General features: G+C 25.3%; 3 protein-coding genes and 1 non-coding gene across 4 annotated transcripts; 3 read left to right on the forward strand and 1 right to left on the reverse strand.

Annotated features, from left to right (window-relative positions):
• Positions 1 to 3,905: 3,905 nt before the first annotated feature.
• Bma-rdy-2 (Uncharacterized protein) lies at positions 3,906 to 8,812 on the forward strand (the record flags this gene model as incomplete). Its single annotated transcript, XM_043081267.1, has 7 exons — positions 3,906 to 3,962; positions 5,183 to 5,352; positions 6,786 to 6,891; positions 7,519 to 7,707; positions 8,143 to 8,210; positions 8,394 to 8,494; positions 8,808 to 8,812. 7 exons carry the CDS (start codon positions 3,906 to 3,908, stop codon positions 8,810 to 8,812), a joined length of 696 nt encoding a protein of 231 aa, XP_042937201.1.
• Positions 8,813 to 9,726: 914 nt separating this feature from the next.
• Bma-nrf-5 (Uncharacterized protein) lies at positions 9,727 to 14,517 on the reverse strand (the record flags this gene model as incomplete). Its single annotated transcript, XM_043081268.1, has 14 exons — positions 9,727 to 9,829; positions 9,969 to 10,059; positions 10,208 to 10,259; positions 10,456 to 10,530; positions 10,836 to 10,962; positions 11,156 to 11,334; positions 11,537 to 11,638; positions 11,841 to 12,071; positions 12,336 to 12,488; positions 12,570 to 12,666; positions 12,825 to 12,904; positions 13,225 to 13,394; positions 13,837 to 13,996; positions 14,269 to 14,517. 14 exons carry the CDS (start codon positions 14,515 to 14,517, stop codon positions 9,727 to 9,729), a joined length of 1,869 nt encoding a protein of 622 aa, XP_042937202.1.
• A 1,799-nt stretch (positions 14,518 to 16,316) lies between these two features.
• Bm14591 lies at positions 16,317 to 16,388 on the forward strand. The gene has a single exon. It is a non-coding gene; the product is annotated as a tRNA-Pro (tRNA).
• A 3,974-nt stretch (positions 16,389 to 20,362) lies between these two features.
• Positions 20,363 to 21,551, forward strand: Bm11543 (Uncharacterized protein; the record flags this gene model as incomplete). Its single annotated transcript, XM_043081269.1, has 4 exons — positions 20,363 to 20,440; positions 20,607 to 20,726; positions 20,932 to 21,116; positions 21,398 to 21,551. 4 exons carry the CDS (start codon positions 20,363 to 20,365, stop codon positions 21,549 to 21,551), a joined length of 537 nt encoding a protein of 178 aa, XP_042937203.1.
• Positions 21,552 to 22,041: the final 490 nt, after the last annotated feature.

Here is a 22,041-nt window from a genome sequence, read left to right on the forward strand (position 1 = left end):
ATTTTTAATCTTCGTTTCATCATTCGATGTATTGTTGTACAAATTCTCATCTACTGAACTTTCTTTTCCTTGTTCCACATGGAAAACTCGATAGCGAAATGTTTAACGAAGAAATAAGAATTAAATAATAATCTTATGAACAATCATTCTTTGCTAGCTATGTGATAAAAAAAAAAAAAAATTAGATGCAATGTACATGAAATCTGCTTAATAAAGTTGTATAACTAAACATGGTTGGTCATTTAATGGTTTTCCTTCAAAAATATCACCTAGTTAAGTAGTTGAAATTTTTTCAGGAAAAAATGTAGTGGAAGAGTGCTACAAATACCTTAAAACTATTAGCAAAAAGCATTTGATTAACGTTTTGACATCATCGAATTGTTGAAAGATGCATTCAGAATTAAAAATAAAGTTTCTTCAAATGTTACATCGAAATTTTCTGCTAATTTTCACTGATGGCTATCAACCTATTAGAAATATTGTTCATGTTGAGTTTGGTTCTATTTTTCTCTTTTTCTATTTTAATTTATTGTAATATTAGATTAAAATGATGAGGAAAGGAAAAATGATTTCCTGTTCCGGAATAAATTATCCGATTTGTAAGTGTGAACTGCTGAAGATGCTATTTGCATACTGACATATACAGCAGAGATGATTAAATTTAGCAACGTTTGCACTATTGGATAATTTGTAGCCTAAATATTTTCAATTTTATTAAAAATGATAAGAGAAATTTTGAAATAAAAGAATATTTGAATATTTTAAAGGTGTAAAAGTAGTCATTCTTTTCAATTTCAATTTTTTTTTTCCTTCTCAATCAAATTCATTGGCAAAGAATTTTACTCTATCAATTATAAATTATAAATTCTTTGAATTGAAATATTATAAATCAAAGAAAGCTTATGATTTCTTTCCTTTCATTCAGTGAATAGTAGAAAAAAAAAAGAAAAAAGTAGAAATGATACTGAATGTATTGAATAAAAGTGTTGTTAATATCGTGGCAAAAATGTCGGTTACAAAAGAGGATGGAACTGTAATTTTGTTGTTGAATAATATCATTCAAAGAAGAAAAATGTTTAACTTTTTCTTTAATTTTTTTTTTTTTCTTTTGTTTTCATTTTTGAAAAATTTTTTTGTAGGAATTTTAGCAGAAAACTACAAAACTTACCCAGAAATTTCAAATTTTCTATGAGTAAAATTAAGCAGTTAAAGTAGAAAAAATTATACTTTTCAAAACAAAACAAAAAAAAAAAGGTATAATGCTTGTATTGATAATAGAATTATTGATGCAATGATTTCAAATTTGATGAATTAATCCTTATATTTTCCATTTGAAATTATATATTCGTCATTATCCGGTTTTGATTCTGAAATGCCGGATTGAAATGCATCTACTTCTTCATTATCTGTACAGATAGATGTTTATCCTTTGCTCTCGTGTTCTACCTGGAACAATCGGATGATCGAACTGTTAGAATGATAAAGGATTAACTAATTAGTTAATTAATCTTACACTTAATTAACTAATCAGTTAATTAACCTTACACTTAATGACTTTTAGGAATTGTGAAAGTTAGAAGAAATATAGAAATGATAACGAAATGAAATGAAATGCAATTTGGGCGTGAATTGGTTGAGTCATAGTTTCTAACTATTTCATTCGATTCAATTTTTTTTATTGACTTTCGGCTGTGCAATCATAATTTCATGCAGAAGAAGCGGCTTTTTTTTTTTTTTCTTTTTTTTCCCAAATTATTCCTCGCAATCATTGTCGAGAATAGCATCAAATTTTGTTAGTCATCATATTAAGCATAGATTTATAATTTGTTGTAACTTTAATTATCAATATTTTTTGATATTTCAATTAAATATAGGACAAAATAAAGTAATCTTTTCTTTTGATGATACGAAAAACTGATTTCTGAATTGGGTGGATATCATTTCAAAAAAAAAAAAAAAAAAAGACAAAAAAAATGAAACGGAAGAGAAGAGTTATCATCCTGAAAAGAAATCGAGAAGAATCTTCATTTTATATTCTTAATTATTTTTTTTTCATTTCGTTTTTCACTTTCATTTCTCAAAAAATTGGTTGAAATTTTGTGATAATTCAAAAAAAGAAATGATAAGCATAAAAATCATATCAATATAGTATTGTTTTACTTCTAATTTATTCCAAATACTATATAACAGCTATGTCAACTATATCTGATAGTAAATGAAACGATGTCACAATGTCACATAAATTTTATTACCTATTATAACGTAATAAAACATATAAATAAAGTATGATTTATTGATTTGAAAAGTTATTAGCTACAATCAAATTTGCTTACTTCTATTGACCTTTTCTCGGTGAATGTGAAAATTGCTAAAAACATTTTGTTAATTTAAGCAAAAATTAAACTTACTTTGATAAAGTTAAATTTCACTGCTAGTTACATCTAACATAATTCGATATGATAACAGTTTTATTCGAATGCTTATTTTTGCTACCTTTTAACTTTAAATTAATACTATCAAAATAATTTGAATTTATGATAATATGATAATTTAAATCTATCTTCAAAATAACAAAAGTAATATTACCACAAAAACTTTAGAATAACAATTTCATACTTCATACATCTATCAACGAAAACATTACTGATTGGATGGATAGTTTTGGACAAAGAAATTATTTTTGATTCTTTATCAAATTTTATCATTCTTTATTCACTGATAAAGTGTTAGATGAGAATTGTAATCAGAGAGATTTCCTTTGTGTACAAAATATTTGACAGTCATTCAATTTTATCCCTCAATCATCATAACATATACTATTATTTATTTATTATGTTTAATTTTGTCCCTCGTTGAGCAAATGGCTCAAAAGTGTCTCTCTGTCACTAGACATTGTGTTGATCAGAATGCTATTTTAGTTTAGTTGTTGACGTCGACGTACGCACCCTATTTTCATCTGTCGGTAATATCATCCATCACACCTCCACTACTTCTATCCTTCTTTTCCTGCATATGCGCACAAAAATGCTTTTGTTGTGTTAACTCATTGCATCAGAACAAGTTTATAAGGTAGTTAGTTATACATTGGCTTGTTTTTGCAAAGATTATCATTTTTAATTCTGTAACATTTGCGCTTTTTCCTCATTTCTACTATCTTTCGTCGAGAGTTGCGACTTTTTCCTCATTTCTACTATCTTTCGTCGAGAGTTGCGACTTTTTCCTCATTTCTACTATCTTTCGTCGAGAGTTGCGACTTTTTCCTCATTTCTACTATCTTTCGTCGAGAGTTGCGACTTTTTCCTCATTTCTACTATCTTTCGTCGAGAGTTGCGACTTTTTTCTCATTTCTACTATCTTTCTTCGAGAGTTGCGACTTTTTCTTCATTTCTACTATCTTTCGTCGAGAGTATCATCTAATGTATAAGTATTTATGCATAATGTATGCTTCTTCATTAGTAAAGTTTTGAATTGATAATCTAATCTAATGATACTTATGGTCTATTTTCATTCCAGAAAACTCTCGTATTTGATTTGATCATACAGATAGTATCATTTTTCAAGAATGTTTTAAGGAATATCTACCTATCTATCTTTCAATAATAGTTAAAATATCATATCTCTCAAAGTTAAACACAATTTTAAATGCACTAAAAGTATTAATAAATTCTTTCATTGTGAATTTTAATCTATTTCAAGTGGTTTAAACTTTTTTCATCGTTTATACGCAATATTTCATCATTAAATCTCTCCAATTTATCATAAATTTTTCAATTTTAATTGCATGAACGATTGCTAAATCAATTACTTCTATTAAATGTTATATAATTAATTAACGATTTTGTGAATTAATTATTTGAATTGAAATTAAAAGTTTGCAATAAATTTAACATTTCCATTTTAAGATAATGGTATCACATTCGTTGTTTATTGGCATCTCTGCTTTCATCAGAGTATTCATTTTGGTAAGTGTTTTATAATTATAATCTTACTTTATTGACAATGTTAGTAATTTTCTTTGCTATCATAACTTATCATCATGTGATAACGTCAAGATGAGTGTACTGCATCTGCAGTTTGCATAGTATTTTGCAAAAAAAAAAAAAAAAAACTTTGTTTACATGCTTTAGCTATTTTGTTTACCAATCATTGCACTTTTTCATTTTTCCTAAGCAGTTAAATGCTCGATCTTGATGCTATTCTATGCCAAAAAGCTATTTATGTCAAAATTTTAAATATCATTTTAAAGCATTCTTTAGCTACAAGGAAGTAGCAATTGAGATGATAGAAAATCTCAGACGAGTAATATTTATAGTAGATATACAAATAAACTATATATATTTTTGGGAAAATTTTGAAAAATTTAAATTTAAATTTGCTTAACTTTTCGTTTTTTTTTTTTTTTTTTTCTTTTTCATTTTTCAATTAAGCAATAAAAAAAAAAAAAAATAAAATCGTATAAATGAATCGTTCAATACTACAAAACATTTTGTTGGATGGTTTAGAGAGGCGAAAACGAAAGAATTAGGAATATGTGAATTTGAAAAATGTAAATTACATTCAGTACTATTCTTATTCGTCAAAGTGATGAATAACAAACAATTCCATGGATAGCAGTAAATATCGTATACAACTTGCTGAAAAAAAATGCTAATAATAATAATAATAACAAATCCATTATGATGGAATTTTTTCGTTAATTTAACTTTAAAATGATAGAATAGTGAAAAGTTATGCAATCAAATGAAATTAATAATTAAAATTATAATTAAAATTAAACTTACAACATTCCATTCATTCATTCATTCATATTTTTGTAATTTAATTTGAAAAAAGCAATTCATAAATCTTAAAAGGAAGAAAATTGTTGTCATCTTCGAATTTCTTTTTTTTATTTTTTTTATTTTTTTCAAATTATTTCTCTTAATGAAACAAAATTTTACAATATTATGCATTCTATTAGAATTTTACAATAGTTTTGCTTATTTTTTAAATTATTTCTCTTAATCTTAATGAAACAAAATTTTACAATAGTTATAAGAAATGTTACTGTTTTAAGTGAATTTTCATTTACTCATTTTGATCTAAGTGTAAAATAAACAAACGGTTTCACTATCAATTTCTACTTTTATCATATCACTATTATCATTCCTAATAATTTATCATGTATCATTATATATTTCAGTTACTTGTATTCATCTCGGTGGTATTAATTTTTACCGCACCAGGTGTTTGCTATACACGATATATGAATGATATTCGAGCTACTGATGAAATTTGCCCGAGTGAAAATTTCCTACCAATGGGTATCAACCGATGGGGTAATGGTGTACATTTTCAACATCGTGGACAAAAGTATTAATTCTCTTTCAATTCTCATTCATTTGTGAAATTTTATTAAAATGAAAAACTTTTCGAAAAAACTTTTCTTTTTTTTGCTCTAAAATTAAATTAAATTATAATTCGTAACATTCATTAGCAAAAGTAAAAAAAAAAAATTTTCATATATTCACAATTCTATATTTCTCACCATCTTGATCTGTTCTTGATTCTCGATCTGATTTATCGAGAAGCTATCACTGAGTGAAATACCTTTTGTAGCATAGCTGTCTTAAGGAAGGAATGAAATTGAAATTTATGAAGCGAAAATAATCTGAATTTTATTAATGTATTATTTACATAGCAAAAATTTATCTGTATATCATATGCAATTATGTGATTATCAGTTCAACAAAATGCTGTCGTACTATGGTAGTCTATCTGGATCCGGTTTTATCGATGAACGTATCATAAAGATCATAACATTTTCCTCCGGAAATCTTATAAACATGAAGATGGATGTCCAGAACGAAAGTGTTCCTAATTACTAGCAGCTGTAATTAAACAATAACAATATCATTTAGTAAATAAGATTTTACAAACAAAACATCCATTTGTGTCAACACTGATAGCTGAAGACATTGCTAATGTGGCATATATCCGGAAAATAATCCGGATAGTGTTGACAATGCTTTAAATTTGCTTTTAAATTATCAACTTTCAATGGTTGAAACGGAACTATTATCATACTCAATTTCGTTATTTTTATTTCTTTACATATAGGCTTGAGGGAATTAATTTTCCAAACATTTGAAATTTTGAACAATGAATGCTCCATATGTCCGGAAAACTATTTCTCTTGCTATGCACCGGATTAGTCTGTTTTCTAATATTTACCAACTTATGGGATCATTTTTACTTGTTCAAATTTATCCAACTATATCTAATAATTGAACTAACAATTAAAAAAAAAGTAGGATATAAATGAAAAAAAAAAAAAAATAAAATTTAAATTAAAATTGGTATTTAATTTTTTGAAAAGCCAAAACCAATCTTGATAAACAGTGTTAAATTTGAAGAAATTCTCGAACTATTATTTTGTGCAAAATTGAAATGCACTGATGATGAACGATTGAATTTTCTTTAAAAAGCCATTTATTGTAAAAATCCATGAAATATTCCTATTTAAACTAAAAAATTTGTTCTGATTTTTCTCATATTTTCTCCTTTATCATTTTGCACATTTAGTTTTAACTATACATTGTTTTTCTTTTTTTTTTTTTTTTTTGACAATTATCTGAAATTTTCAAAAGAAAAACAATCTTAATGTTTCATGATTAAAACTTAATGCTTAAAGCTTATCATTCAATACATTCGTCTGATTAGCTTATCAGTGATTAGCCTATCATTTTGCAGCTCTACTGTTAATTTTATTTAAATATTTTGAACAAAATAAATAAATGTTGCAGTGTTTGGGGTCAATTAGCAATTGTCATAATTGCAGTATTATTTGCTTTACCACCGCTTGGATTAAGTTGCTTCCAAATTGCTACCGGTATTTCTCTATTTTACATGGTTAGTTTTTCTTTTTTACAAATAAAATCCTAATATTATCCTATCAAAAACGCGCAAATGTCGTTTTTATTGTATTTCAAACATAAAAGAAATTACATTTGAGCGATAGTTTGAACAATAAACAATTAGCTAAGCTTTATAATACTAATGATTATTGAGATTATCACTAGTATTTTTGATAACAAAATGTTTGCATTTATTTTCATTTAAAAAAACCTTACGAGTAACTTTGATTTTTATTGGATTATTTCATTTCAATTCGAAATAACTGATCTGTTTCAGTGTGAAAAAATTTTAATTAGGGAAAATCATCAGAATGATAGTTTGTTTATGAGTTAAATTGGATATATTGTAGTATAGTATAACATTTGTTATGTCTATTTTCAACGAAAAAATTTTTGTTTATTTATTGATGTAAATATTTCCATAATTTTTGTTTACATATATCAGATGATTAATGATTATGGATGCTTCTCTCACTCTTGAAATTATTAAACAGGTGTACAACTCTATAATAAAGTAATGGTGACAGATTATTGTCATTTATAATTAGCATCATTATGATTACTATGGATTTTTTTTTTTTTTTATTTTTAAATAGGGATAAAGTGAAATTTAATTTTGTAGCAAGTATGTTTTTCGATGATATCAATATTGATATTTCTGGCTCTTGGAGGTGTTGAGACATGGTATGCAACCGGTTACAGTCATATGGGAATATTAATTAGACAAATTGGTGGTGGCCAATTCAGTGGTTGTATGAATGTACCAAATTGTGATATATTATTCGTAGTTAAGGGATGGGCAGCTGCTGCGGTTTGCAAAAATTTTACAATAATTTATTATTAAATATTATTTGTATTATTTTGAAAAAAAAAAAAAATTTTTTTTTTCCGAAAATTTAAATTTAAATTTATGAAATTTAAGACAATTTACGGAGAAATTTATTAATAATATTAACATTGATTTGTCATAAATTTCTTGACAAAAATAATAAATTAAGTGTTTTGTTATGTATAAATACTCCATTCCAATTTAAAGGTATAATTTTCAAAAATTAAATTGTTTTTTTTTTTTTTTTTTCTTCTCTCTCTGATAATATTCAAAATGCAAAAGTAATCAAACTGCGATAATAATTAGATGTATAGTAGATTAAAATTATAGAATTATCCAGGTGTTATATCTTTTAGTTATTATTGAAATTAACTTTTTTTTTTTCTTTTTTTTCTTAAATTTTTGTTATAATTTCAGGCTTTCTTATTCTTATGTGCTATTCTTTTCCTTGTGGATATTGGAATGCAATTTCTTCTTAGAGACAAGTAAAACTTTTCTGTATTCTGTGAAGAGCTGATTGGACTCAAATTTGCTGATCGATCATTGTTTCATGAGAGTTTCAGTTAACGTAAATTTTTTTTTTTAGAATCTTTTCTTTTAGATTCTATTCATGTAAGTTTCCTTCTTTCTTTTTTTAAATCTAATACAGTTATACTATTCATTTGTAGATATTCACAAACATATACGACACCAATGTCATCTCGTGCATCATACGGTCCACCGCAATCAAATCCTATTGATAGTTATCGCACAAGAATACATGTCGGAAGTAACTTTTATGCATTTCTTTTTTTTTGTTATTATTTTTTTTTTTTTCTATTTAAATTACTTTATCAGGAAATATTAAATTTACAAAAGATTGAATAGTAGAGGGTTTTTTTTTTTTTCTTTTTGTGTAAGTTTTTTTTTTTACAAAAATCAACTTATAATTTCAAATGATGCAAAAAGTACTATTATATTTTTATGAAAGTCTTAAATTGAAATGATAGTAAAGAATAAAGTTTGAACTTTTACTTTTTGAACTTTTAATATTATAAGTGATTACTTGTACAATGTAAATAAATTTCGCACAAATATTGCAGATTGATCTGAAAAATATACTGCTGAAATGCTATATGATATCACTAATGCTCTATCCTTGTTTTAGGACTTTTGACATAATGAAAATAATTTTTTTTTTTTTTTAATAATTAATTTGTATTATTATATTTTGCTTTATTTTTGCTTTAAGCTTTAAAATTTAAATTAATGTCAAAAGATATTATCAAAATTGTTGTCACATTTTCAACACTTTTTCATACTCTTTAGCAGTGTAACATTCGTATGATTTGCAATAGTTTTGAAAATTTTTTAAAAAATTTTCAAAATGACCATCTTTTGAAATTAAAAGATTATTTCACTTGCTAATGACATTTGTTTAAAGATTAATTTCAGAGTTATATTATTGATGTGAAATAATACATAAAGCAAATAATTTGTTCGTTCATATATTAATTAATTAATATGTTTTTACTTTTTTTTTTTCCTATTGCCTTCTCTTTTCTGTTTTCATTAATGTATTAAATAAATGGCCTAGTATGAATTTGTGGTCCAAGAATTTGTCCAAAATTTGCAAAGTAAAAAATTCATTTCAAAAGTTAGAAAAAAAAAAAAAAAAAGAAAGGCTTTCTATAGCTTAACATCCTTTTACTAATTCAATTAAAACAGTAATGTTTTTCTCTCTTTCATCTTTTTTTATAAAAAAAAAAAAATTGATCATACTTTTTTAGCTTTAGATAGAATTTTAATTCTTTCATAAAATTTATCAATTCTTAAAATAAATTTTTGTAATAAATTATCCACAAAAATGTTTGCTCAACAAAATTCTATGAAATAATCAAATAACAAAATTCGATCATTTCTTTTCAAATTATAAATTATGAAAAGTGTAACAAATGTTTATTTTAAATGTACTTAAATACATTCATCATTTGTAAGCAATTTTAAATCATTTCTAAATGATCAGTAGTCTTCCTCACTTTCCAATTGCTCTTTCTTTCTTGCTCTTGCAATTTCAGCATTAATATGCACTTTAAATTTGCGAATAAATCGTGGTAAATCATAGCTAAAACAAATGTAAACATTATTTTATAAGATAATCTGTAAACATAATATATAATTTATTTATTTATATATGAAATTTTCTTTAGTGAAAAAATTTTTTGACAATAAAATTAAAAGTGAAAATTTTTAATGCAAATAACCTGAAATCGGTATCAATTACGATAGCATGATCGATGTAACTTAATGATGGTCTTTCCAGTTCAACACCACACATCACCGGTAGCTTAATACCTAAAATCAACATTGTTAACAAAAAATATTAGCCTAAAATTAAATTGGAATAGCTATAAAATTATGACTAAAATTTAAATGAATAATAGTAAAATTCCTTTTAAAATATGTAAAATTAAAATTAATTTTAAAAATTTTTTCACTTCACCTCGTTGATTGAATGCAAAACGTAAACGTTTCTTTATTTTTGGCCAAAGTTTCTTCGGTACCACACTATTCAATGCTTTACGAATTGTATTCGCAAATATTCCACCAATTCCCATATAAAAATAAGTTATTGCCAATATTAATTTAAAATAGCAATTTAAAATAAATAAAAATGATTTAAATAAAAATTGAAATTTATCGTTGAATTAATTTTTCTGTAAAAAAAAAAAAAAAAAGAAAAGAGCATACCCCTTTTATCTTAATGTCCACTCCAGTTAATGCTACATCACCATATAAGCGACTATGTCTAAGATATGGGCGAACCTTAATATTTTATTAAATAATTTATTCTTACATAGAAATTAAAGATTAAGTCAAGTTTGTACTCTGTCAAACGATGGATGCTTTGACTCAAATAAGTAATTATTACTGATAGAATGACCTATAAAATCAACCTGACCCATAAAATTGATTGAATTTAGTATCACTACGATATAAATATAGGTAAATTGGGATTATTTCTCATAAAAATATCGAAAATTGTAGCACTTTTGCATATTTTACTTATATCAAGAATTCTTTTCAAATCAAATACTTTCTAATTTAAATTTTAAAATAGATTAACTTACTGTCACATCAAGTTCTGCATTTGCATCAACAATATTATGTCTTCGTGATTTGCCAACAAATAAAATTAGCAAATCAATTTGAATATCAATTTTAACACCTTGTTCACTGATAACAAGATGTGGTCGCCTGGAATAGCTTGTGAATTTGTCATATTCGTGCTATTATGAAATTAAAATTTTTTTAAATTTCATTTCATTAATTAAATGAAAGACCATAAATATTGTTACTATTGGAAAAAAATCAAGAATTAATCAGTAAAAACTGATCATTATTATTTAATCTTTAAAATAATTAATTTCAAAATGAAAAATTATCTCACCTCGTCAGATTAGCAATAAATTGAAGTTCACAACGAGCACACAATAACTTAGCTATTGGTTTTATGAATTTTGGTAAGTTATGAGTACGAAATTTTTCACGTAACACTCCCATATCTTCGTCGTAAATATGTGCAAAAAACGTGTTTGGTACGTATTCACTGATAATCACACCAAACATCTAAAAAAAAAAAAAAAAAATATGATCAAGAGATCATATAGTAGTGAAAACCGAAAATATCATCAGAACCGGAAGTTTAATTTACTGATCAGATTGTGATAGATGAAAAGATTTATTCACAAATCACAAATGTCCTTCATGTTTTCTAATTAATTGTGATAAAATTTCAATTCATATTTCGATAAATGTACAATTAACAAACTTTATCACCAAATGCTGATATATTGAGCATATTTGGCCGAGCAACATTCTTTGCCCTTTGGCCAAAAAATATGATACCTGCATCGAGCCCAAATATTACATCCTGTCATAAACATAAATTCATATATATTAGCATATTGTCTTAATTTTTTAACTGTCTGATATTGTGTTCTTAGCATTATTTATTGCTAATATTTCATGCCATTCAATAGTTTCCGTATTTCGAAAAAACCGGAAAGATGATAGTTGCATTAAAAGAACGAATAAAAAATGTTTAAAAAAAAAAAAAATTAAGAATGCTTTACCTCATTTGAGAACTTTGGTGAATACATCAATGTCAAATCAGGTGCCCAAAGACCATCTTTCAATAATGGATTAAAACGTTCACTTTCAGGTGTTGTTCCAAAATACAGGTTACGTTTATTCCGTAAGTAAATCATATCACCGGAATATTTCAGTACATTCATATCATCTAATCGATCATCAGCACATAAATCAGCTGCAAATTTTGCTGCCAAATCTTCGTCATTTTCCATCTACAAAGATGCAAGCGACGATTGATTTTTGATTTTGTTCCAATTACAGTACCATCATAAACGATACCTGTTTTAACTGCTAAACTGATACTATTAACAATTTAAAAATTCATTTTTCAAAACTATTTAAATCTCAAATATAATATATAATTGTTAAATAAATATATAAAATCTTGAATGATTGCAATAATTGATAGAAATTTTGGCTGAAAATTGGAAATTTTGTAAAAATAATGCTAGCATTTATGATTAGATGATTAGTACCTTTTCATTAGACGTTTCATAAAAGGCATTTTCATTTTCAGCACTTTGTATTGATTTCATATCCATTAGTTGACGTGATTCACCGAAGTATAATAAGTGTGTGGGCGTTGGCGTAGATGACGTTGACTGTGGGATTGGCGTAGTCATCAGTATCTTAAAGAAATTGTATAACTAACTATATAAACTATATTTAGAAGAAAAAAAAAGAATGCACCAAAATGCAATAAAAATAACCTGTTGCTTTTGTTGCTCGAAGAATTGTCCTATTTTGATGGCAAGTTGACAAAGTTCATTCCCGAGAACATCAGTGACTGCTTGCTCAATTACTGACCTATAAATAAATGATAATATTTGAGCAAAGTCAATAATTATTAACTCAGATATACTTCTAGTGCTTTTTTTTTTCCAGAATAAAATTAATCGTAAAATTGCTATTAAATAATTAAAAAAATTAGCTAACTACAAAGAAGCTAACTGTAAATTGCATACCTCAATAAGTTTAAATAGGTTGACATGTCACCTGCAAAAACGATTCTTACAAGATCAGATGTGACATTGCATACTGGAGTCTAGAAAGAAGAAAAAGTATAATTAGTAAGTAAAAAGTAAGAAAGGACAAAAAAGCGTCACAAATCGAATGAAAATTTTAATAAATATAAGATGTACTTGTCGATTAATATCAAATAATAGCTAATATGACAAAATTATTAAAAGATAAAAGATTGATTGATATTTCTGACTAGCTTAAATTAAATTAATTCAAGATAGCTTGAATTAAATTAATTCATGATATATTAAATAAGTTCCACGATGAATTAACTCCTTAAAGTAGTCAATGCTATCCAGAATTATACTATAATTTAGTAAAAAATAAAAATAAACAGTTAACCTCAATAATATTCAATTTTTCGCTTTCATTTCGGCTAATATGTACTTCTATTGTGACACTTAAATTTTGCACATCAGCTTTTAATTTTCCTTTGTACGTGCTAAAAAACGTGGAAGCGTCGTAGAATGCGTTAAGCATCACGTGAGGTAAGAATACATACGCTTCAATACCTGTAAAATTTTCGTTTTTTTTTTTTTATAATTTTGATATTTCGATAAATAAAAGGTGAAATTTTGAGAGAGAGATAAAATGAAATTTACTACTAAATAAAAATATTGCAGAGAATTAAATATTTATTGTGAATTTTTTTTTTTTTTTATAAATTATAGCATATCCACTGCTGGAGTAAATAAATCATCATTTTGGATTTCTTTTGGTTTCTTAAATTTAATTAAATTTCGATTTCTTTATTAGGAAATGATATCTTGGTTAAACTTAGTTCTACAAAATTCTCAAATGATTCTAAGCGTTAACTTTTAAGTATTTCTAATAGGCTAAAAATAAATCTTTTTTATAAATTATAGCATATCCATCTTTGATAGCAAAAAAATTTAGAGGAAAAGTTTGCAGTAAATTTTAACCAAGTTCATAGGTGAAACGAATATTACTCACCAATATTTGCAACAAATTTAGCTTTTATTGTTGGATTACTAAATTTATCGATAGTTAAATGTGAAATTTTAATTTGTGGATTTTCAATAGTTGGCATTTCGGATTTTTCAAGCAATTGTGGTAAAGCTTCAGCAGTTAAACTTGTGATATAATCCACACCCTAAAAAAAAAAAATATTCAGAAATTCATCTTCAATAAGTAGCTTTACTTCAAACTATGCTAATTTAAATTCAAACTATGCCAATTCAAGCTAATTCAAATTAAGAAATGGATGGAATAACAATGTTATTTCATGATATTATGATAACATTGTCATTTTCAGTCAATCACAGAAGTTCAACAAATAAAACATTTATTCCATCCAACAATTCCAGTTAAAATTTAAATATGAAATTACTGATATTTATAACATTAAAATATTTGAAGTCAAACCTTTTGACTAATTCGAAAATATATTCCAGCTGGGATGCCTGTAAAAATAGTTTCCTGTAATTGTAGATTCTTTGATTCAGTATCAAGCAGAACTGGAATTCCGACACTTGTATTTTGCTGATAGCTATCAGATAATGATATATTGTATTGAATATCGGTTACAGGTATATCTGTTGACAGTTCCAATTTGATTGCTTCGCCAATTTCAATGACAATAATCAGTAGAAAGTAATATTTATAATTCATCATAGTATTGCTAGAAAATAGAAGAAATTATTGTTTATTGTTAAATTATTATTATTGTTATTGTTAAAAGTATTAAATGATAAAATGTTAATTATCTAAAATTAATGCAACTTAACAATTTACATAATATCGATTAATTAAATTGTTATGAGTAAATAGTAAATAATTCATATTGTATGAGAAAAAATAAGAGTAAATTAATTGTAAGAGAGTTTAAATAGTTTAAAATGATAATAAGTGAAGCAAGCAGCTGTGATAATGAACGGGCGGGAAGTGAAGGTCAGTTAGATGAACAGGTGACGCTTTAGCAGACTTTAAAGAAGTGCTGCCGATAAAATTGAAAAATTTATTAACCATGAATGAATGAATGTTTCATTTGTTATGAAATTTTGTTTTTCTTTTTTTAAATTATATATCTTACCTGATATTTTGTTTAGTAAAACTGTAACAATCATTACTCATCCAAAGATTTCAGTTTGAAAAAAAAAAAAAAAAAAGAAAACTTAAACATAATTCTTGACTAATTGAGATAACTTTTTAACAAACATGTAAAATTAAATTGAAATAATTTTTGAGCAATCAAATATTTACCTGAATGTGTATGTATTTAAAATAGCAATCTTTTAGCTTCATAAAAAAGTTAAATAAAATATGATAAAGCGGAAAAAAAAATTGAGGATAACCAAAAGTTAGATTTCGAATTAATCCTAAAATAATGTTTACAAAAGCAGAAGTCTAAGCTTAATCGTATTATTATGCATAACTTATGCTAAGGAAATATTTACCCCCTAATTATTGCTAACTAAAAGTAATAATTAGGTAATAAAGTTTTTTTTTTTTTAAAGTAATAAAACTTTTAATTAGCCTAATTTTTTTACATGACAAATTCAATCATTTTGCCATTTTTGAATTTTAGCAACAATAAATTAACCTAACTCATTTATTTTATTTCCATTGCAATTTGCGCAAATGTCACTAAACAAAGTTTGCTGTGAAAAAGTTTGTAATGAAATAACTAATCAATAAGGATCTAATATTAAAATATCTTTTTTTTTTTTCTTTTGGCTAGATGTAATCTTTACATCTTTTTGATCATAGAAAGTAACTCTGAAAGTAACTCGAGTAACTCGAGAATTCGTCAATTGTGCTTGAAATTAACAATTGTAATTGGCAATGAACGAAGAATCTCTTTGATACAATTAATTTATCATTGATAAAAAATTAGCTTCGATTTATCATTGATAAAAAAATTAGCTTCGATTGATAAAATCTTTTTTTTAAATAAATTAAATTATTTTAGTTGAATACGCCTAAATGATTTATTCATTGTTACCTTTCTCGATTTAATCACATTCAATTTTACTTCTTTTAATTCAATTCGATCTCTTTCAGTAGTTAATTAAACGTTTTTGTTTAAAATTTAGTAAGAAATAATGGAAAGAGTGAACAAATTAGCAATGAAAATAAATAATTTCTAAATACCAAATGGAGAAAGTTGAATGATAATGAGAAGGCAAGAATGCATGTAAATGATTTTTTGTAAGGTTAAACATTAAAAATTTTTATGTGACATTTAAATTTCAATTAAATTAAATTTTTTTTTTTTTCACAGTTAAACACATTCTTTCCTATCCAATTCACAGCTATTTCACTAACCTACGAGTAAATTCCATCATTTTCATCTTAGCTCTATAAAGAAGTCATAAAGAAGCATTTCAATAAATTTCAAATTACAGAGATCAGAGATCAAATTCATTTTTAACTACTCAAAACTTCAAACCTTATTTGGTATTGTTTACCGCGGCTGAGTGGTCTAGTGGTATGATTCTCGCTTTGGGTGCGAGAGGTCCCGGTTTCGATCACCGGCTCAGCCCACCTGCTATTTTAGAATTAATAACTTCTACAATTGCTTTTTACAATTTTGAGCCAAATACATTACTTTGGAAAATGGATAAATTCAAATAACGAAATGTCAGGTAGAATGCAATCCCACTTTGCTTTTTTACAGTATTTCCTTGCCGGATCATTTCCGGATGACAATTTCAAGTTTTACGCAATTTCAGATGCAAGCACTAAATGATGCTGCACATGAGAACGTTGTAAATCATCGTTTTCTCCTATTGCTTTATTGCTCATATCACAAACTTTTGTCGCTTTCTTTTCATGCAAACTTCGTCACTAAAAATAAAAGAAAAATTTCTAACCTCAGCAGATGATTAAATTTCTTGCATGTGATGATAGTTAGATTTGAAAAGTGTTAAATGATACCAATTTGTGATATTTATTTCGACGTGTAACTAAGTGATCAATTTTTATGATCTTTTATGATATAGATTTTGTGCAATACTATAATATATGTATATACAGGAGTTCAAAAAGTAGCTAATGTTCGAATTCTCGAGAATTCTCGATAATCGAAAAAAATAGCATCGTTGATCGATTGACTGTGAAAAGATGATTTGAAGTGAATTCTTCAGAGCGATTTGATACATTAGTGAATCTCTTTTATAAAGTAAAAATATGAGAGTAATGTGGAGTGTTGTCTGAGATATGTTAAAATTTAAACTGTCTCTTCTTTATTGAATAATAAATTTCAGTTGACATCGAATGGGTAAAAAATACCTGCGAAGGTGTTTCACATTTGCTTTTTGCTTTCATATGGATTTTATAGAATTTATAAGTGAGGCGCACAATGATTGCGCAAATTTCTCATTTACTCTTTCTTCATTCTCTTCAAATTTCTATTCATTGTTCAACAGAGAAACTATTAGTAAAACATTGAATTTGATAGCAATAAAAAATGATCCAAAAAAAAAAAAAAATGAACCATTTTTATTACTTTTAGACTTATTAGGTTCTCAATTCTTTCCATGAGTAGAACAATGATCTGATTATTTTATTGATTTCTTAAAAAAGTTTCAATCATAGCTATAACATCCTGAGAAGATCACTTATGAATATCTTTTTTTAAAATAGTTTCAAAAGTATATTTTTTGTTTTATTAAACATTTATATGTTGCTCGCAACTATCTTTTAATTGACTCTCATTTTGCTGCAAAACTAGGAATGATTTAAGCTAATTACAAGTATGAAAATATATTTTGCTTTATAGATTAAATATCACAGAATTAAATTGTATATTCAGAAAGAGAGATGAAATTCTTCTAAACTACTTTCGATTAAAATATTAACTAAAGAAATGTTTATTTTTTGAACTAAATCAGTCAAATCTGAATTCTTTACTTAGCATAAACGAATAATTTTTTCATATTTTTATTGTTCAGAATTCTTCCTGAATGAATTTAATAAAATTGAAGTTAGATTTAAAAAGTTGTATCTGAAATTGATAATATCTAATGGTGAAACTGTTTGGATGCAAATTCAGCATGATTTCTAATTTTATTAAAATACATTGATAATATATAAGATAATATTTGAAATTATAAAAAGAATCACAACAGGAAATGTAAATAAAATAGTTATAACATTAAGAAATAACAGAGAAATATATCAAAATTTACAAAATGGAAAAAAAAAAATGATACAAATACGAAATATATAAATTCAAAATACATATTTCTTTGTTAAAAGCAGTTTTACTGATAAGGTTTCTAGTTCGGTTAGATCAAAGAGAAAACAAAAATTGCTAAAAATTTGAATTATATTATATAACGATATTTGAATTAAAAGAAAATGCGATTAAACAAGTGAGAAAATTAATGAATTATATAATTGTGACAAGAATTTGTTGAACTAATTAAATTTAAAATAATAAAGAAATAGGAAGATTTCATGTTATTATCATAAATTTCTTCTTAAATTCTAAATTATTTTTACTACAATATATCAAATTTTAAGATAATTTTAATAATTATCATCAATTAACTGACGAAATCTTTGTTTTGTTTATCTTTTGCTTTGATGAAACTTTTGTTACATTAAAGTTATATGGATGAATAGTGGTAGTAGTGGTAGGATTAGTTGGAGTGGCAGTAGTTTTAAAATAAGATTTTATAAATTCTTGTTCCACTTGAATAGCTTCTCGATCAGCAGCTCGAACATCATAACGATGATTGCGATGATATACTGTACTCCATAACATATCATGAATTTTTGTCCTATAAAATACAAATTTTCTGCATGTTATTCCATTTCAATAATAATAATAATAATAACAATAACAATAATAATAATAATTTCAAATCAGATGAAACATTCAACATTGCTAAATTTAAAATTATTAAATTAAAACAATTTAAATTCATAGAAAAAAGAAGCGAAATAATGAAAATGAAATTAACCAATAATGTGCATAATTTAACAATATTCATAAATTATCAAAATTAGGCTACATTTTTTTTATACTTATCTTACAAAACTTTTATAAACTATTTTGCATCACTAATGATTATTATTCTGTGATTGCATTATTACATTCCTTTTTTTTTTTTTTTTGCTTTTCTTAAATTATTACAAGAAAGAATTAAAAAAAAATTCAAAATTTATTACTATCTTAAAAAATGCAAGATTGTTATAAATAAATTGCTTTTATTTAAAAAAAAAAAAAAAAAAAGGCAAAAATAATAATATGTTTTATGTAATAGCTCATTCATACATATTCATATTAAAATAGATTAACAAATTTTGAAAAAAAAAAAAAAAATAATAAAGAAAACAAACTTCACTTCAAGTAAACTATTTCGCTTTCGTTTTCGTTTCGAATTTGATGACAAATTGGTATGTTCAATTTTGTTTAGTGATTTACGAATAGTTTTTATTTTTTCACTGATTACTTCTGAATTCTCATTAAATTGCTTTCTTTTTGTAGCTCTCTTCATCTCCTCCTTAATTTTTTTTATTTGTTTATTTCTAATCATTCAATTAAAATACATCATCTGTCGATTTGATTTGACATAGAAATTAGAATTAGAATGAAATAGCTTAACAGTATTCTAACAGTAAAGGAATTGACCTTTGACTGTTGCAACAGCTGTTAAGCTGAAAGAATTCATAAAATATAAATAAACAACCAGCTATCAGTTAATTGTCATTCATTTTAGCATAATTTAACTCTTTGAAAGCTTTCACATTTATCTGTTTTAAATTAGCTATGAGAAAATTTGAAAAGCGATTAATTATGCATAGAATTAAATGTATTACTTACCTCAATCTTTAGACGACTATCTTAGAAAAAAAAAAAAAAAAGAAGTAAAATGAATAATTGGACATTATTTACTTTCTACTATTAACCATATGCCGCCATTCATAAGAGTAGAAATTATTCATAATGGTCATTAAGAGGTCAAATCACCGACTGCACATAGACATGTTGCGCAATATAAGTTATAGAAAGTAAATATGAAAGTAACCGACTGCAATATGAGTTATAGAAAGTAAATATGAAAGTAAAGTTATAAAAGTTACCGACTGCAATATAAGTTATAGAAAGTAAATTTTTCGAGAAATACATAATTGGATAATTTTTTTTTTGGGGTAGAACAGACAATAAGATCGAATGTAATAAGAAACGTAAACATATTGCAAAGTAAACAAAGTTATTGTTATTTTTAGAGAGAAAGAATTGAAATGAAATCTATAATGTAAGTTAGTTAGTTAGATTAAATGCATTTATTAAATTTGACTTGAAATTGACTTGAAGTTGGATTATAGAAAAGAGAAAAAAAAAATGAAAGATAACAAGAAAGGAAGGAGAAAATTATCAAAATGAAGAAAATTGTTAAAATTGGCTCAATCATAGGAACGTATGTAACAAACTTGTCTACTATAAATGCATATGAAAGTTAGAAAAGTATCACAATTGGTGTCATCTGACGAGTAGCATTATACTATGTCATCAAATGGGACAATTCGAACATTCTTCGATTTAGCTGCTAATGGAACAGCAATTGGAAGACTTATTTTTCAGGTTTATATCAGTTAATTTTACACATAACTCGTAGAATTTGATCTCAAAAGAAAATTCCCTCTTTGTTTTAAAAAAATTTTTCAAATTATCTTTCTTCTTTATCATACAAGCAAATCATTTAAGTTAAATTCGATGTAAATTCTCTAAATAACTTATTTTTTTGAAGTTGAGAGATGATATCTGTCCGAAAACATGTGAAAATTTTCGAGCACTTTGTACAGGTGAAAAAGGATTTGGCTACAAAGGTTGCATTTTCTATCGTGTTATTCCAGGATTTTGTGCATGCGTAAGTTGATCGTTTTGAATGGATAGTTGTTATTAATTGAAAATGATTTAAATGAATTTAAAAATAATTTAGTTTAATTTGAAATACATAGAAAAAATGCAAGATAAATAAAAAAAAAAATAGTCTTTTTTGGAATAGCTGTTAAAGTTTGAAAAAACAAAAAATTTTCACATCTAAATATTTTCAACTTGTAATTCTTGTATAGAGCGGTGATTTTGAAACAAACAATGCTGATCGAAGTGGTGGACGTTCAATTTTTGATGAAAAATATTTTGAAGATGAAAATTTCATCCTAAAACATGACAGTCGTGGAATTCTATCCATGGATAATTATGGATGGCCAAATACTGTTAGTTCACGATTCTTCATTACTTTCGATGAAACTCCATGGTAAATATTTTGTTTCTTTTATTTCATTTCAAACTTTTTTTCTCTTTTTTTATTTAATCAGCTACAGAAATTGCAATTTTTGATGGAATTTGTCATGCTGAAAAGACAATTTGAAAAGACAATTTGAAATATGTTAAAGCTTTATTAATTATTTTTAATGCTTTATTTTTATCTTGGGTATATTTAAATATTTTGGTAAATAATTTTTTTTTTTCTTTTAAGATATAAATTTTAAAATAATCCTTCCTATTTTTTCATTTTTTGGAATTATTTTATTGTAGGTTAGATGATTATCATGTGGCATTTGGTAAATTGATAGATGGATTCGATACTTTTGATTGCTTAGAATCGTACGGTATTTTGGAAGGATACGGTGCACAGAAAGGACGTACCACTGCGACAATTACCATCGAGAATTGTGGACAAATTTCGTGAATGAATGAGCATTGTTATTCATTTATGGTTGAAAAAAAAAAAAAAAAAAAGAAATGTATTAATTTAGTGAAATAGGAAGAGAAAAAGAAAGAAAATCCTTAATTGATAATCGAATATATGAAAAAGCAGTAGGAAGTATCTTAAGTTGAACAAAAATTGACGCTAATATTTATTTGAATTGTTTTTTATTTCGCTAGAAAACTTTTTAACTAATCAATTCTTTAATTTAATCCTTAAATTCCATTTTCCACTCTCAGTTTACTACTAAATATCGCAGTATCAGCATTATTATTAATATTATTGTTATTATCATTATTATTGTTGTCTTTTTAATGGTTAAAATAAGTGATAGTTTAATTGATAAGTAGCAATAATTAACTAAAATTAAACTTAACTAAAATTTGGATCTATAATGAGATCTGTAACATTAAAATACTTTGATATTTATCATATCATGATTCAATCACTGTTCTGTAGTACATTATGCAAT

The sequence above is a fragment of the Brugia malayi genome (assembly GCF_000002995.4).
Source record: "Brugia malayi strain FR3 genome assembly, contig: Bm_v4_Chr4_scaffold_001, whole genome shotgun sequence".
In the NCBI taxonomy this organism is placed as follows: domain Eukaryota; kingdom Metazoa; phylum Nematoda; class Chromadorea; order Rhabditida; family Onchocercidae; genus Brugia; species Brugia malayi.